General features: G+C 41.2%; 1 protein-coding gene across 1 annotated transcript in view; it reads right to left on the reverse strand.

Moving 5' to 3' along the window:
- The window catches only part of Rorb (RAR related orphan receptor B), a 175,789-nt gene that overhangs the window by 664 nt on the left and 157,691 nt on the right, over positions 1-17,434 (reverse strand). The window contains exons 8-9 of the mRNA XM_051194072.1: positions 15,741-15,851; positions 13,009-13,121 (exon numbers count right to left, since the gene is read on the reverse strand). Coding sequence (XP_051050029.1) covers positions 13,009-13,121; positions 15,741-15,851 — 224 coding nt within the window. The remainder of the gene's footprint in view (positions 1-13,008; positions 13,122-15,740; positions 15,852-17,434) is intronic.

Genomic DNA, 17,434 nt, shown 5'->3' on the forward strand with positions numbered 1-17,434 from the left:
GAAAGTGTTCCGAAATCTGCAGGTATGAAATATAATTGTTAACTAATAGTATTGTTATCTGTCATTTCCTGCAGACTCCTAGGACATGCATATTAGATTGCTAAGCTTTGAAGGATGACAAGTTATGACACAAAGGCAGAGAAGGCTGTGGGGAGGAAGGGACGGGAGCCAGCAGGAGGGGACGGGAGGGGGAATAGAGAGGGTAGTGGCCACAAATATGAAGGAAGTACATGCTATGCTATGCATGAAGGTGTCAAAATAAACTTTATTATTATGTACACTAATTAAAAGCTCTGTTTGAGGTGTGATCCGCGATGATTCGCAGTACTCAGAAGTCAAACTCACTAAATTTTCCTGTGCCTCCCTAATCTTTTTTCACTATGATGCTGAAAATGGGAGTGTTTCCTCAATAAAGTCTGAGAGGTACTGGCTTTGAATGTTCTTGGAGTAGTGTTTCACAAAAAGTGGAAGACTAGCCTATAATCACCAGGCTTTGATTAAGTACCTTTTCCCCTTCCTCCTGCTTATGCATGCCAGGCAGGTGCTCTACCATAGAGCGGTGTCTACAGCCAACATGTATATCAAATCATTATATTATATACAATCATAATTACATAGTAAATTGTATTTCTTTGAGATAAAGCAGGAAAACAATGTTTGTAATAATTTAAATGATGCCCATTGTGTTGCATGCTATAAAGGTCATAGGAGATGAATATTTCTGACGTTAAACATGCTTACAACTACCCTTTAGTATCCAATTAGCTTGAACACGTGTTCATACAACAATATTACTGTCAGTATTGAACACTCTTACTAAAGGCAAGTGTGGTAATTCACACAACTGTTTGAAGATAAAATACAATTTAATGATAAAATACAATTAAGTAGACCCATGTGATAACCTGGTCAGCATCCCTCTCTTACTAATAAGAATACACTTCAGCCTTTGAAGTGGAACAGCAAACATAATTACTCTGTGGTTCTTCAAAATCAGAATTTCTCCTCTTCCACTAACTTTCCTTTTAACTCCTAATTATTCTGTAATGATGCTATAAGAAATGTGAAACCAGCTTTAGGAGTAGAGCTGCTGACACACTAAAGGGATCTAGACACATTTTATGATGTGGGGCTTCAAACATTCAAAGATGTTTGAGGGTTCTGGCTTTGCATCCTAGCCATCTCTGCTGCTGTCTGAAGAAAGGTTAGGAAAGGAAAAAGGCAGAAGCTTTGTTGTCCATGTCAGACTTCAGACTGAGAATCAAGACTTTATCTTCGACAGCATGAATGACATTCCTTTCAGTCACAATACAACAATTTACTGCATGCTTATTTTATATCAAGGCTTCTCTAGACACTGGAAGGCATAAAAACCATAAAAACTGTTCTAGATTTTGCCCATACTGTACTTGCTAAGACAATTGGAGATTAAGTTACCACACTGATTAACACAGAGAGAAAAGCTGTAGTCAGAGTGATGGGTGGTAGCCAAGAAGTGATAGATACTCAGATATTCTAACTTGTAACAAGCCTTCCCTAAGATTGTGACAGCAAATCTGAGCAGGAAAGGGAGAGAACTGTGTAGGCACTTGGGCAGGGTAACATCACACGCCCAGGATCTGAGGCAAAGATGCTGGGCATGTAACGTGCCGAAGGCAGTTTAGGCTAACTGAGGCAGTAGCTGAGCATGGATTTGGGTTGGTGATGATGGAGAGATGTGCACAGCCAGAATATGGCAGCTCTTATGGTCCACATCCCAGTCTTTGGCTTTAATCACAAACAAAGGTGACCAGAATACCATTCTAAAAGACTCACTTTGAGACTGGGGTAGAAAAGTGTCTTTTGTATATCTTTATATGTAAACAGTTTGTAAGTGTCCACTTAACTGGAGCCCTTGGGGAATTATTGAAGCTTTCTTAACCAGCTGCTTCACACAGAGGGAAGCGGCAACAATTTAGAAACACTTCTTGCATATTACAGTGCTCCCTGAAATAGCTGTTGAATGCGGAGAAGCTCTGAAAGTCTTCCATAATCATCGGCTGTTGAATTGATGATCTGTAGTGCTGCCGAAACTTCCAGATGCAACTGTGAAATGACTGCCAATCTTTAGCATGATAAGAATCACTGGAGGGCTTCTTCAAAGTGCATATTACCAGGACCCTCTCCTAGGGATTCAGTTCCACTATATCAGATTCCATGCTTGAAGTAAACATCCCCTGTGAACACTCATGTCATGAGCCCGTGGAATAGGCTCTGAGAAACAGTGCCTCAGAGGCTCAGATTTGTGGGGGGAAAAACTTTCAAAATTGACAAGTAAATTCTGTATTCTCTCTGAATCAGTCCTATTCCCTGAGTGTCAAGTAGGTTCTTTCAGGTGACAAAGAAATATTCATGTCTACAGAGGGAGGGCTGTATATTCTCGTTGCATTATATGATGAGGGACAAGTTGGGAGTCCTTGGTGACATACAGGCATCATTTAGATTGAATAATGGATACAGGGCTTTGGAATCAGCTGTCTGTGCTGAGATCCTAGTACTGCCACTCATACTCAGTCTTGGCCAAGTCGCTTAACCAGCTTCCTTATTATCCAGATGTTGTGTTAGGAGTTCTATTGCTGTGATAAAACACCATGGGAAGGAAAGGGTTTGTTTCAGCTTACAGCTTATTAGTCCATCACTGAGGGAAGCCAGGTCAGGAACTCAAGGCAAAAACCTGGAGACAGACTGAAACAGAAGCCATGGAGGAGTGCTGCTTACTGGTTTGCTCCTCATGGCTGGCTCAGCCTGCTTTCTTATATTATCCAAGACCACACACCTTTTGTCAGATTGGCCCACCCATGTCAATCATCAATCTGGAAAATGTTCCACAGGCTTGATCACAGGCCAATCTGGTGGGGACATTTTTCTCAATTGAGGTTCCCTTCTCCAAAATGACTCTAGTCTGTGTCAAGCTGACATAAAAACTAGCCAGCACAGATGGTGACTATAACATTTCCTGCTTCAGAAGGAGGCTGGGAGGATTTAATGAGTCAATACGCATGGTTTTATAGTGCTGCCTGCCGTCTGCTGACGACACACATGATGGCTATTGTATTAGTTACTTTCTAGTCATTGCAACCAAAATACCAGAGAACAACATCATGTGCAGGATTTTCATTTTGGGTCACAGTTTCAGAAGCATCAGTTTATCATGGCACAGAGGAAGTGGTGGGATAGAGGGGATTTTGTCAAGGTAGGCAGCTAACAGAGTGTATGTGTGTGGGCATATTATAATGCAGTTGGCTTTACTTTCTTTTGACTAGACCCTCAGCCCCTGGGCTCTTTATTCTTTGCAGGTCTCCTGTGATTGTTCAAATGAATGGCCCCTAAAGTCTCAGATATTTGAATGCTTAGTCTCTAGTTGGTAGAACTGTTTGGGGAGGGATTAGGAGGTATGATCTTGTTGTAAGAGGTGTGTCACTAGGGGTGGGCTTTGTGGTTTCAAAAGCCCATGCCATGCCCAGCTTCCTTATTCTTATTTTTTTTTTTTTGCCTCAAACTTTTGGATATGGATGTAAACTCTCAGCTGCTTCTCCAAAGCCGTGCCTGCCTGTCTGCTGCCAGACTAACTTCCTGCCGTTATGGCCATGGACTCACCCTCTGAGAGTGTAAGCAAGCCCTGGTTAAATGCTTTCTTTTATAAGTTGCCTTGTTTCTGGTGTCTGTTAATAGCAATAGAAAAGTAACTCAGGCATCATCCCTAGCACATTCAGGATGGATATTTCTCCCTCAGTTAGTCCTCTCTGGAAGTGCCCTCCCGGACATAGTGTGATGATTCTTAATCCAGTCAAGTAGACAATGGAAGTTAAGCTGTGATGCTTGCAGTCCCACTCATCTTTGTCTCCAAGGAGTGAAAGGGGAAAGGCCATGCTCTTCACTCATCGGATGTGAACAGCAGAGACCCAACTTAGTCTTAGGCTAAGCACCCAAATCTGAGTCTGAACACATTGTATGTTATTTCATGGGAAAATCAGCCATTTGCTTTTATTGGAATGAGTGTGCAAAATCATGACTATTTTTCATTTTCTTGTGGCAATAAAATTGCTCATTGACTGATTGTAGGCTAGACCCTAATGCCATGGTTCTTTCGACCTTTGCTCCTTCTCTTCTCGGTGGATCATATGGGAAAATGAAAATTCCAAGAGCAGAACTGGATGCTTGATGGCTTCTCATTTGACTATAGGTAGGGAATTGTGTGTCTGGCTTTGGAAAGTGAATGTTGACTCTTTGCCTCTTTCTGATAAAAATTTAGGTCTCTGCAGAGCCTGGTTCATATTCTGTTCTGTCTCTTGCATGGGATTTAAATCCATTTTCTATTGTTTGTCTGTAAAATGGGCTGAATAGCTATCAAACACTGTTAGCAAATGACATTGAGAAAGCTAGAGAGCTTCATTAAACTCTCTTGTCTCAGAAGGGGCTGGCTGAGACATCCCATCAGCTGTAGGAATGGAAGTGCTGGTGTGGCACCACCTCTCTGTAGGCATGATAGGCCAGGAGACCATGCTGAGACAGTGACAAGCTCTTGGCAGCACCCAGAAGGGCCCAGTGGAGGAAGCAGCAGGCAGTCACTTATTGCTCATTAATATTATGTACTGCAGCTGGGGACCCCCGTTTCAAAGGGAGCTCAGAGCAGCCTCAGCAGCAGTTAATGGTTCAACAACTTTTAAAACGGCTGGGGAGGTGATTCAGAAGCACTCAGAGATGGAGGGGGTAGTCGATTTGAAATCATCATGAAATTCCTTCATATCCAAATAATCCCCATTGCAGAACTAGACAGAAGATCTATAAAAGGGGATCTCACATTCCTTTTTTTTTCTGGCAAGTGTTTCTTAGAAGAAGGAAGCTGTGGCTTATGTCTACAGTGGTCTACAAGAAGAGAAAGCCGCTAGCTGAGGAGGGATAACAATCCTACGCTCCTCTCCAGAGAGAAGTTTTATGAGCGAATTCACATTTTTAGAAGTGGTACATTTGATGTTGTGAAAATGGGACAAGCAGAGGGTAAAACTAGTCGTCAGGAAGTTGTCCATCCTGACACAGGAAGCCTGCAGTGGTTTGATCAAAGTAGAAGAGGGAGAGGCTGAACACATCCATTTCACCCATCCAGGTTAATTTCTTTTTTGATTTTTGTGTAACCAGACCTAGGTGTTTGGATTAAAATAATATTGAGCTTGAGATTCCTTTCCATGTCATAAACTGTTCCTTTTCTCTCCTCTATCCATCCATGACATCCATGTGGTGGCACATCTTCCTTCTACCTGGCCATCGGGAGTTTGTCTCAGCTGGGACTGGGATTTGGAATCAGACGGATAGCCTGAAGGTACTTTCTAAATGCAGCCAAGACTACAGGGAACTTAAGGAGCTCACTCAGTGTAACTTCCCCATGAGGACCAGGAAGCAAAGAACATTGGTATTCAGAGAGAAAGAGGGGGGGGGGAGGAAGGTAAGGAAAGAGAGACAGTGACAGACTCAGAGAGAGAGAGAGAGAGAGAGAGAGAGAGAGAGAGAGAGAGAGAGAGGTACAGACAGACAGACAAAGACAGGCACAGAAAGACAGAGAGAAAAAGAGAAGACAGCCAGAGGCACAGAGAGTGAGAGACAGACAGACAGACAGACAGACACACACACACACACACACACACACACACACACACACACACAGGGGAGAGAGAGAGAGAGAGAGAGAGAGAGAGAGAGAGAGAGAGAGAGAGAGAGAGAGAGAGAAGCTAATTAGCTCAAGATGGATACATGTAAGGTGGAAAATCTTAGGCTTTCCAATGCCAGCATTTCCATGAGTGGGAACTGCTTTTTTTCCTTTTTAACTTTAGGTTCCATAATACCTTTCTACTGTTTCATCTCATCTCCTTTCAATCTTTTAGCTCAGCTAAACTTGCCTCATACTACTTGTAACTACAGAACCCTAATGAATACACCGACCTGCAGCTTGAGGAGTGAAGAGTAACCTACTGAACTCTTCTGTTTTGCAGATGCTTGATCTGATGGACAGTGCTTGGAATTTTGTGGTGCTGGCCTTACGGTGTGTGCTGGCCCATTGTAAGTAGCTACAATACACTGACACAGTCTGGGGTCTCCCAGGTGCTCCCAGGAGAAGCTGCCATGCACTCATGCTCTCCTGGCTCCTGTATTCATAACAAATGCAGGTTGAAGCAGCAAACTCTCCCAGGACAGAGCCATGTTCTGTGAATATAGATTTGAAATTTAAAACTTGGGGACTCTGTTAAGGTGTTTTATGTAACACCTGCCTGTTCTTGCATTGTTCTACTACATATTTACAGCTGTGTAGAAGCCTGAGGGGAGCTTTGGGGATGCCCCAGATGTGGTTACACAGGGATGTCACATTGTGATATTCCCTGAGCAAGATAAGAACTTTGAAAACAAACAAGCAAACAAAAAACAAAAACAGATATCTAAAACTGCTTAACAAATTCCTCACAAAATAGAAAAGAGAATAGTGAGACTGAGGACACAAGCCACAACATCCGGGCAGGGCCATTTTATTTTCTGATAGTACTGATTACTTATTTCAGGTGAACTTGACCCCTATTCTATAGTTACCCAACTAGGAAGTCTCAGACCACACTAAAATTACATGCTTGGAAAGAATACACACACACACACACACACACACACACACACACACACACACACACACGCGCGCATGCGCACACGGCCTCAACATTCTACTGTTAACCAGAGGAGTGTATGTTTCTGTCCCTATGGAGAATGTAAGGAAAAACAGCATGAATGGCTTTCTAGTTTCCCTGGCTCCTTTAGTATTTACTGGATGGACTCTATGGGGCGAATGGTTGTTTCTTCTATGTTCATTTCACAGTGGTGTTGCTGATACCTGGTCCTTATGGAAGGATAGATACATCAGCTGAGAGTGGCCAGAAATGACACAAGGAAGATTTCAAACACAAACATGTAAAATAGGGTTGAGACTTGGATCTTTTGAGGGGGTGTCTCTTTCTGCGTTTATCGAACATTTAGCAGTAGGAAACCACAAATTAATTGTTTAGCTGCTGGTAGTGGCTTTGGTTTAAATTCTGACTCTTTTGCTCGCACACTGATCCATTCTGGATGAGGTACACAATCACTCGAGTTTTCAATTTTCTCTTTCATAAAGTGAGATAATAAGAGTATAACATTGAAAACTCAAAATCAACCTATCTGGATCTGTCAATACAGTATTGTACACAACAAAAATCTCAGCCACTTTGAATCATTCATTCCCTTGACTACACTTGTGGTTTTGATTATTCTTTGTTTTTTATTGTCATCATAGCAGTGCTTTGTTTTATGCTCCATGCCATGTGACATTATATCACATATACACGTACATTGCACATTTGATCTGTAATAAACATTTGTGAAGTAAATAAGCCACCGTAACAGGAACACTCTTCCCATGTGAGAATTTCCATGTGTGAAGTGGTAGCTATGGTGTTGTATGAATATGAGGCATGGCGTCATGCACACTTAGGGCTTCATACTGTAGTATGCCATGTGGAAGGGGAAAGTAACCTAGGTTAGAGATTATGTTCAGACACAGAAAAGCAAAAGACAGGCTGTCTCAGGTGGGCAGGAGACATGGCCTGAACTTCAGAGTCCACTTCAGAGTCTAAATCAGCAATGTCCAATGGAAACATAATAGAGAATTTGAAGGCCTTGTACTTTACATTACAACTTAGGATAAGAACACAACTTCAGACATTTCTATTTGTGGAATTTCCGGGAAAAATAAATACGTAACTAAGGATATCTGATGGCTTTAATAACCCAGGAAGCAGAAAGGGGGGGTTGAATTGGGAAGCCTTGTGTCAGATGTTCCTCAAGCTGTTGGTTACTCAGAGGCCTCATTAAGGGAAGAGTGGGAAATGGACTTGAGGGCAAGAATGAATGAGACACCCAGGTCTTTGCTGTGTATATACTGTCACATATGCTCTACCTTGGACTGGTCTCTCCTTCTTTGCCTCAGCCCCTATGGTCAGAGTAACAAGAAGGGAAGGTTAATGATTTATAAGGAAGGAGGAGGACAGGCCAGAGATCTGAAGTGACAGCATTCTTCACAGTTCAGGATTTACCACTGATCTTCCATTTACTCAGCAGTTCTGCTGTCCTCAACGACTCTGAACCTCATAGACCCTCACCTAGGAAGCAAACTTCCCCTAATGAGTCAGGTCAATGCTTGCCATATCAGGAGCTGAAGCTGCTCTGGCGAGCTGATGGAGAGGCTGACCTCTGGACACATGCACCACCAACACTGCATGCTGTAAGCTCTGCTGTAGAAGATCACTCCAAGCAACGTGGTTATGGCACACAGCAAGATGGGGCAAAAGCGTCCTCTTCTGTTCCCCATTACAATGGAAAACATCCAAGGAGTCCTTAAAATAACCACACAGGACTGAGCAGTGGAGGGCAAAGAGAATGTCTGGAAGAACCTTTGTTTTTTTCTTTTGGACATCAAAGGATGCTATACTGAAGGGAACTTAAAGACCAGGCAGTCCAGCCTACTCATTTCCCAGACAAGAAAAGTGAAGCCCAGAAACAGATGGGCTGCCTCCTCTAGTCATATGGGGCTTAAAAATATATATGTCTATTTATTTTTTATGAGCTTTCATGAAAGTGACCAGTGTACCTCATTTCCTGCCTTCTCAAATACAGGATCCCACCCAATCTAACTATTATTTATAGTATGAACAAACCTTCTACTTCCCTACTGTCCCATCAGGTGGAACCCCGCTGTACACTTTCCCCATCATCCACTTGTACCTTGTGAAAGTTTCCATCCTTTAGTGATGACTCCAAACATTATCTTCGTATGTAGACATTTCCCTACTGAATTAAAATTCCTCCTGTCAACCTCAATCCTATCCCCAAAACAACAGCTTACATGAAGGTAAATGCCTTTATGGACTAGATGGAATACTTACAAATTATGTAACTTAGTCCTTCAAATACCCTCAAGACACTGGAGACACTTTTGGCCTGTTATACAGGGAGTTTGAATCCTGTGTTTGGGGATTTTAGTTAACACAGCTCCATAGCTGTGATAATTTATTAAAAAATATGGTCCATATTAATATGCTTATAAGGAGAGGAAAATCTATTCCCTAACATTTTTTTTGCCTTAAATATCCTTCAAATGGAAAAGGCTGATTAATATAGAGACACTGAAGCTTCCTAGCTAATGGATACTGAACCTCTAAATTTTCAAATCCTCACTAAATTGAAGTTTAGCTCAAAGTATAAAAAGCACTGCTGCCTAAACTTTAATTTCAAGGTGTGTTGAAAGTATGTTGGAGTCCGTTCTTTCAGATTGAAGTTCAACAACAGCATGGATACCATGCCTTTATCTTGCTATAGTCTATAGCTATTCATGGTAAAGCAGGCAAGTGGTATAAACATTTTCTTTTTTTGAATTATAACAGTGGCTGACTGGTGCCCTATTCCCTCCTATGAATATTTAACCTGTCTTTGCCCTTGAATACAACATTTAGGGTTTGTATGGCTTTTCTTAGAAATAGCTTTGTATTTTTCCATGGGTTATATGAAGAATAAATATTGAAAATGACCATTGTCATTTAAGAAGTGAACATGAAGGAATTGAAGGAATAAAAAGTTTCTATAAAGATGGGAAGAGTCTACAGTGGGGTGGAGTGGCTTTTCTCTTGGGATTAATGAAAAGTTTTCCTTTGGGGGAGTTCTGTTGGAGGTGCTGGTTTTCCTTGGATCTTAAATGTTCTCCAATGGTGCATATATTAAATGTCTTGTCACAAGCCTGTGGTGTTGTTGGGGATGGTAAGACCTTTAACAAATGTGGCATAGAGAAAGGAATTTAGGTAACTGGGGACATGACCTTCTGGGGGATATTGGTAGTTTTCTCTATTCTTGACTAGTTCTTTGCTTCCTGCTCCTATGAGGTGAGCAACTTTGCTCCACCATGTGCTCCTGCAATGGTATTCTCTCTCTCCAGAGGCCACAACATTACAGTGAATGACCATGGACTGACACCTCTGGAACCATGAGACAAAACAAACCATCCCTTCTTATAAGTTGACAGCAAGCTGATTTGCACACTGATAGCACCTGTGCCCTCAAAATGTTAAAGCAACAAAAAACTAGTTGGATCCACTCTTGCTCTCTGGTACTTGACAATGGATCTGAAAGTCAGACAAATGAAGTTTGTGAGAATCTGTTCTTCATTGTGTTTTGGCCTTTCCACATTAGCAAGTAGCATCTCATTCATGTGATGCCTATTATAAAGAATGGTCCAACCAAGAACCCAGCATGTATACATGAGCTCTGGGAGTTAATGCTTCATCATCTGGCTACAGGGAATGGTGCACAAGAAATAATCTTCTCCTAGAATTTTCCCAGGATGCAACCTTCTAAAAACATCTCTTAATTAAAAAGAATAGAATTATGTGTTTTTCTTTCACCAATTCAGAAGAAAGCAGGTTTAAACTGATCTTTAGAATCAATGTTGTAATTGTTTTCTTGCCATTAAGTATATTACATTTGTCAATTTAAAAAAATCCAAGTCATGACTGAGAGGCCAGGACGGAGAAACTAGAATAACCATATATGCACAAACATTCATCTTCTAACAGGAACAATATGTCAAATCATTACACATCTGTACAGAAACATTAAATTCTAATCCTTCTTGTGTGGATGTTGAGAGTAGGGTTTTTAGGCAAAGAGACAACTTTCCTAAGAATAGCAAGAACTTTTGTTTGACTCTGTTTTCTTTAGGATCCTAGCTTTAGAAAGTAAATGTAGAGACCGAAACTTTTGGGAGATTGAAAATATAAGCAAGAAAGTTTCTGCAGAAAAGAGAGAGGAGAATGGGTAGAGGAGATATTGTCAAAGTTTATTATATATTTACATGAAAATGTCCTTATGAAACCTATTACTATGTACCATGAATAAAGCACCAAGACAAAAGGAAACACTCTCTACATTAATTCACTGGATATACTTATTTACACAAGCCAGTAAGCAATTACAGACTTACATGAAGATATTCAGTTGCTGCCTTTTTTCCCCAAAGAGGCTAACAGTAGGTTCAAGTTTTACTCTTGACTGGATAAAAACTGAGGTACAGACAGCAAGTAACTTGCCCTTAAGAAAAGTTGTGTCGAAGGGAACTATCACTGCAAAGTGCTGTGGAAAAGTTCTCCCTGGTGATGTTAATTTTAACAAACTTTATCATAACGAAGAAACACATTTAACTCATGGACTTTTTTTTATAACAGTTCTCAGTATGTGCAAAGTAAAATCTGATGATGTCTCCAAATAGTCTTTTCCCTCCCCCTTTTTAAAATAAAAGAACTCCAAGGGCAGAGTGGGAAGAAGGCTTAATGACAAAAATATAAAGAGTAGGATTCTTATTATCTTTAACCAAGAATAAGTTGAATTTCCCAGTATCTTACCTTTTGAAGATTTTAATTCTTAAGAAACCAAAGATGTGTTAAAATTTAATATAATGTTGTTCCTCTAAAAAATATTCTAGTACTTGAGAAATCAGTTTAAGGTTTAAAATAATGCTGACTATCAATCAATGACAATTACTTCTCCCTTCTATGATCACTTTACTTTGGTAAACAACTTTTCTCAATACTTCTCTGTTGTGCAACAGTTTCCTTGGAGGTTGAGACATTCCACCTGGAAAGGGAGCTCCTTAAGCGGAAAGGTATGTAACTCAAGAGCTCCAGGAAGTCCCTGAAACTGACCAGATTCCCTAGGCCTCTCACTGCTAGAGTAAGCAAAGTTGAGACTCTCTCTGAGACTGGCCGAGCTAAACTGCAAAGACTTTCAGATGAGCAAGGCTGCAAAGAAGATCCTAAAACCAGAATACCTGCCTGGGAAAAGCAGAAACTAGCCAAGCTGTCTGAGTGGTTTAGACCAGAATCACTTGGAAAGGATATTCTCCAACCTGTTGAGCAGGATGTGCAGTGTGCTCCAGCTTCCCAGCCTTTTGGGAGCTGCTAGGGTGGACCTTGATGATGCAGCTGTTTTTCCTTTCTCTTTCTGTAATTAACCCCTCACTCACATTGTTGTAAGTAATCAGGTAAAACTCATTGGTTCACCAAGTTGGACTTTGGTACTATCTGTGATCTGTCATGGTTTTTCTGTCAGAGATAAGTAGACATGTGTGTTGCACCTCCACAGGAAAAGTTGGCAGACAAAAAAGACATGGGTACTATGCATTCACTCCTGGTATGTCAGCATGTTGAAATAACCCTGGTTATTTCAGACATATATGAAGAGATCAGAGTGGAAGGGAAATTAAGAGGTCATCAGGCTAAGCTTCTACTCTGAGTAGGACTGTTATGACACATGAGAGGTCACCAGACAGTACCTGACAGTGGCATGCTACTACTTCCCATGGCATTCCACTCCCGTGTTCAGAAAGTCATACTCAACATTTGATGCTTCTTCCTGATTTTGAATAAAAATCTAAGTGATCTTAATTTGGCCCATACCTGACTCCTGTTGGGGAGCATCCTTCTCTTTTCTCAGTGATAAAATTGAAGGTTTCTTTCTCAGGTTCAAGTGTATGTTCCTCTGATGACATGGACATACCTATGGGTCTTTTGTTTTGTTTCCTTGGGCCTTGGGCTCTGATCTGTCAATATGGTCCTACTCTAGGAAAGCAATCCTCCCCAGACAGGTATGGTGCCTTAACAGTTGGGAAGCTAAGGCATGGAGTGTGTGTGTGTGTGTGTGTGTGGGGGGGTGTCATGAGTTCAAGATCAGCCCCAGGGCATAGCCAGGCCTTCTCTAACAACCAACCAAGCAAAACCTTCTCAGTGTCTCAAAATGTGCTGATCTCCCTTCGAAAGAGCATGTGTGTGTTTACATTCATGCAACCTGCTCAGCTGAGTTCCTTTTGCTCATGTAGGGCTCCTTTGAGTACAACAGGCCTGTGACCTGAGGACTTACCTTTGCCAGGGTCTCATCATCCAGATGATTCTTCTGAATCACATGTTGAAGTGCAAAATAAATTTTTTCCTGAAGCTTCTGGACTTTTCTTGGTTCTATCAGCCAGGCTCGGTCTGACAAAAAAGAAAAAAAAAAGCAGAGTAAGAAAAGGGCACACACGCTTTGCTTCCTTTCCCCACATGTATGAACACAGAGTTTTGGACCCATTTTACCCAGTCATCAGTTGCTTTTGAAGATATGTAATAATTATACAAAAATAGCCTATACACAATAATGCTATGAAGTCCTTCTTTTCTTAGTGCTGGTGACTGTTAAACCTTTTCTCCTTCCTCCTTTCTTTCAAAACAGAAATAACTTAATTGAAACCATGTAGGAATACTGTTAGCAGTCACAACTCCCTTCCTTAGCGTGGGTTTTTCCTTTATCAAGTACACAGCTGACACTTACTATAATTGATAGAGCATACACATCAATTTCAGAAATGAACTCCTGAGTCTGACTTTCCTGTCACAAATTAAGTGATAGGTAGGTTAATCCCCCTCTCTCCTTCCCTTGCTTTTGTTCACTTCCATTTTTCTAGCTTTCTTTCTTTCCATTCCTTCCTCCCTTTCGTGTTAGAAACTTTATACACCATGGTGACAAAGTGTAGTCAGCCTAGTGTCATTGCCTCAGTTTGCTCAAGAGACTCTGGGAGTCTCCAAATGCTGAACAAACACTCATGGAAAAGCACTTGGCCAAGATCCTCCTGAACACAGTTCAGGTCAGGTGAGAAACTCAATTCTGTAATCCTAGACAGGGCAAGAACAAGTCAAGCTAAGAGTTAAGCAGAACCTTATGTAAGTGAGCACAAAGGACTTCAGTGACAATTGTCAGTCAGAATAAATTGAATTCCCCCATTCCCTTCCTTAAGCTATTTGGGAGTAAATAGGCAGTAACCATTAAGTCAAAAGGCTGGGGAAGAGTGGGGTGTGACCTGAGAGGACACAGATCTCTCTTCCGTCTCCTCTAAGCCTGGCACTATGTCAGGATGACAAACAGTGTATTTGATATTGCAAAGCCTTGGAGTGTGGGTCTGTGACCAAGGCTGGAAGACTTCCCCCTGGGCAGAGAGTAAGGCAAATACACGGCTCCCAAACTCTTCAGAGAATAAGGACAGCATATGGAATTTTCAAAAAGGCTAAGAGTTCAGTCAATTTCTAACTCATGGAGATCAACCTAGCCTTCTGAGATGGTCTTTTCCACTGCCCTTTCAAGCTGAAGATAGCATGTCTTCATCATTTGCTGCTAAGAGTTTTCTGAGTTCCACAAACATGCCCAGAGAGGGAATTTTTGTAAGGCTCTTCCTTTGGATGAACAGGAAATGGGGGTTGTCTTCTGTATCCATAGAACTCATCTTCCATGGAGCAGAGGTCAGGACAGACAATCAAATGCAGTAAGAACATGACAGGACATGACCTGGTATGTAGTTACTATTAAGAAGGGACTTTTGTTATTTTCCTGTCTGTGTTTGTGCTCTTGAGTCTTTCAATTTATGATGAAAAGGGTCAAATAAAAACCAGAAGCCATTGTTTTAAAGACTTGATTGGACTATCAGTGAACATATTGTGAGTAAAATAGCAAAGCACAGAGGCATCTATTTGTGATGATAGCTAAGATGAGATGTTAAAGATATGATAAACTTATAACTATGTAAAAACTACTTCTTCCAGTCTTACTGAAAAATGTCAGAATGTAAGTAAAGAGATGGATCTCAGAGAGAAATGGATTGCAGAAAGAATTAATCTTAAAATTGGGAAGGGGTGCATTCTTCATTCAGTAGTGAGCTGTCAACAGGTTATTATGCCACATATCTAACAGACAGTTGCTTGAGTGACTCTGGTTCAAGAGGGAGCACATGTTGATTGTCATATTACTTTTATTATATTATATGATTATACATCACTGAGATCTTTATTGTTACACTTAAGACAGGCCATATACTTTAAAGTACATCCATTGCTACAGTTTTAGTTGATCCATAAATGCCACTTCTTAGCTTTGGAATACAGTTTAGTATTTTACTGCCTTTTAGAGCTAGATAAGGTGTGCTCCCTCAGCCCTCATCCCATGTAGAGTCAATTGCCTTATTTTATCAATGGGGAACTACAGCTTTGGAGTCATATAGATAAATGATGGCTTGCAGCCACATCTGATATTCTTCCTCTCCACCAGGCAAGCCCTGCTCCATAGCTACCCTTCCCTTTGGCAATGCTTAATATTGCCAAGGATATTTGTCTTGAAAGATGATTGCAATGCACTGTGGGTAGAAAAGTCTAAAAATGGTAATTAAAGTCCCTACACTTGTTCTTTCATTTAGACATTTTCTATGCACTTCACTCTACTGGATTCTACATTAAAAATATATTTGCTTTATTCTTAAACTCAAAATAGAACCCAGCCACTCAGTCAAGTCACTATTCCCTTTTTATTATTTGTTGAGGAATAATTTTGCTTACCTGGATCTGGGGTGATCCCACTCACATGGGGATATTCTTGTTTTAGGGGAAAAATGGCCATTTTAATAAATGTGAGGCCACTTGCCTTTGCATTGTCCAAAAATATCAAACAATTGCTAGAGAAAATACAGTCTCTTTAAAGTTATTTCTTGACCGCTTTGGCTTGGGTAGGTGTAATTGATGTTAAAGATAGTGAAGCAGGTTTGAAAAGAAGGCAAGGGACTCGCGCCTTCCTACCTGGGGATATCAGAACAGCAGAGGAGAACAAAGCAATTTCCTCCTCAGTCAGCTGCAAGGAACATAGATTCTTCGCAAAGTCAAATGCTTCATTCACCAGGTCATCAGAACCTAAAAGGAAGGAGGAATCTTAAATGAAAATACTTGAACTCGGAATGGGGCACAGGAAGAAATATCTCATTATCAAGTAGGCACTCAAGGGTTTGCATATCAGAAACCCAAACAGGGCATTTTCAGTTCACGGTCACATGGAGTGATTTGACATTAAATGTAGAACGAGGAAACTGAGCAACACCTTTGCCAGGTAACTGAAGATAGCCTTCGTGATGAGGGGGTAAAACACTGGCTAGTGAGTACTCCGTGCCACACCAGCTGGAAACCCATAACCTGAATCCTGCAAATCTGAAAATATTTCTAGCTTGAAAGTTCGTAGGCTGGATTTGATGGCACATGGCATGTGTGTAGGATGTCTGTACTCAGAGGGGTGAAGCAGGAGGATTTCAAGCTTGAGGTCAGCTTGGGGACATGGTGAGACTTTGTCTCACACCCATAAAGTTCCACCAATGTGACGGCCTAGACATGAACTGAATAAGAACAACAAAAGCTATGGCAAAGTGGATGAGGGGGAAGCCCATGAGGCCCCAACCCTACACGGAGAACTATGGACAGTGAGGGGATGCTGAGAGTGGGAGGGACAGTCTTCCCAAGAAATGAGTACAAAGCCACATGGTCAGCCCTGAAAACAGACGCAGAAGTAATGTTACACAGACAGAGCAGGTGATATTTAGAAATATATGTATGTATGTATGTATGTATGTGTGTATGTGTGTGTGCCTGCAATGACAGTTAATGAAAAAGGTAATTAATTTGAAAGAGAGCAAGGGGGGGATATGAGAGGGTTTGGATGGAGGAAAGGGAAGAGAAAAAATGACATAATTATACTATAAGCTCAAAAAAAAAAAAAGAAAGAAAAAAATGAACAATTTTTTTTTTTTTTTAAAAATAAGGGATTTAAGAATTCTTTAGACTAAATCCCTGACTTTCAGAGAAAACCTAGAAAGATCTTCACAGGGTTCAGAAAGTGTCGTTTGCAGTGGAACATGGGGTATCCAGGGGCTTCAAACTGAGACTTCTTCCACAATGCTAACGAGCTTCCTTCATTCTGTGTTCAATGCCATCCCCCAGGGTAGACTGATTTCCATTGTCTAATTAAATGGCTCACAGGTCAGTTCCTTAGTCATTGTGAATTTTGGCAAAATAGCAATGTTATCCCTGTGCTGATCTCTGTAAATGTTTATTTGATGAAGCTGGAAATATCCTGAAGCTGCTTGCCAAGGCTTTTCCTCCTTTCTTGAAAATCTAGCCTTGAGGACATGGATGCATAGCAACTGTAGAAGGGGAATAGTGCCAGCCCATTGGGCTTGCCTGTGGCTGCCATATCAGCTAACCGCACAAGAGGTGAAAGGGCAGTGGCTTCTTTGGTGTCCATGAGTGGATATGGAGCAAGTGGCCCTATCATCTGTTCAGACCTTTCCTGGCATTAGCCCATCTTTACTAACATTCTCCTGCATGCCTTATCTGAATGATTGAATAGGAGGCTATGTGGCACCTCCAAAGATTGGTCCTGCTGGTGTGGCACACAGAATGGTCTAGGGGGTCACTCCGGTCAGGTCAGGACCAACTGTTGGTGTTCC

The sequence above is a fragment of the Phodopus roborovskii genome, unplaced genomic scaffold (assembly GCF_943737965.1).
Source record: "Phodopus roborovskii unplaced genomic scaffold, PHOROB, whole genome shotgun sequence".
NCBI lineage: Eukaryota > Metazoa > Chordata > Mammalia > Rodentia > Cricetidae > Phodopus > Phodopus roborovskii.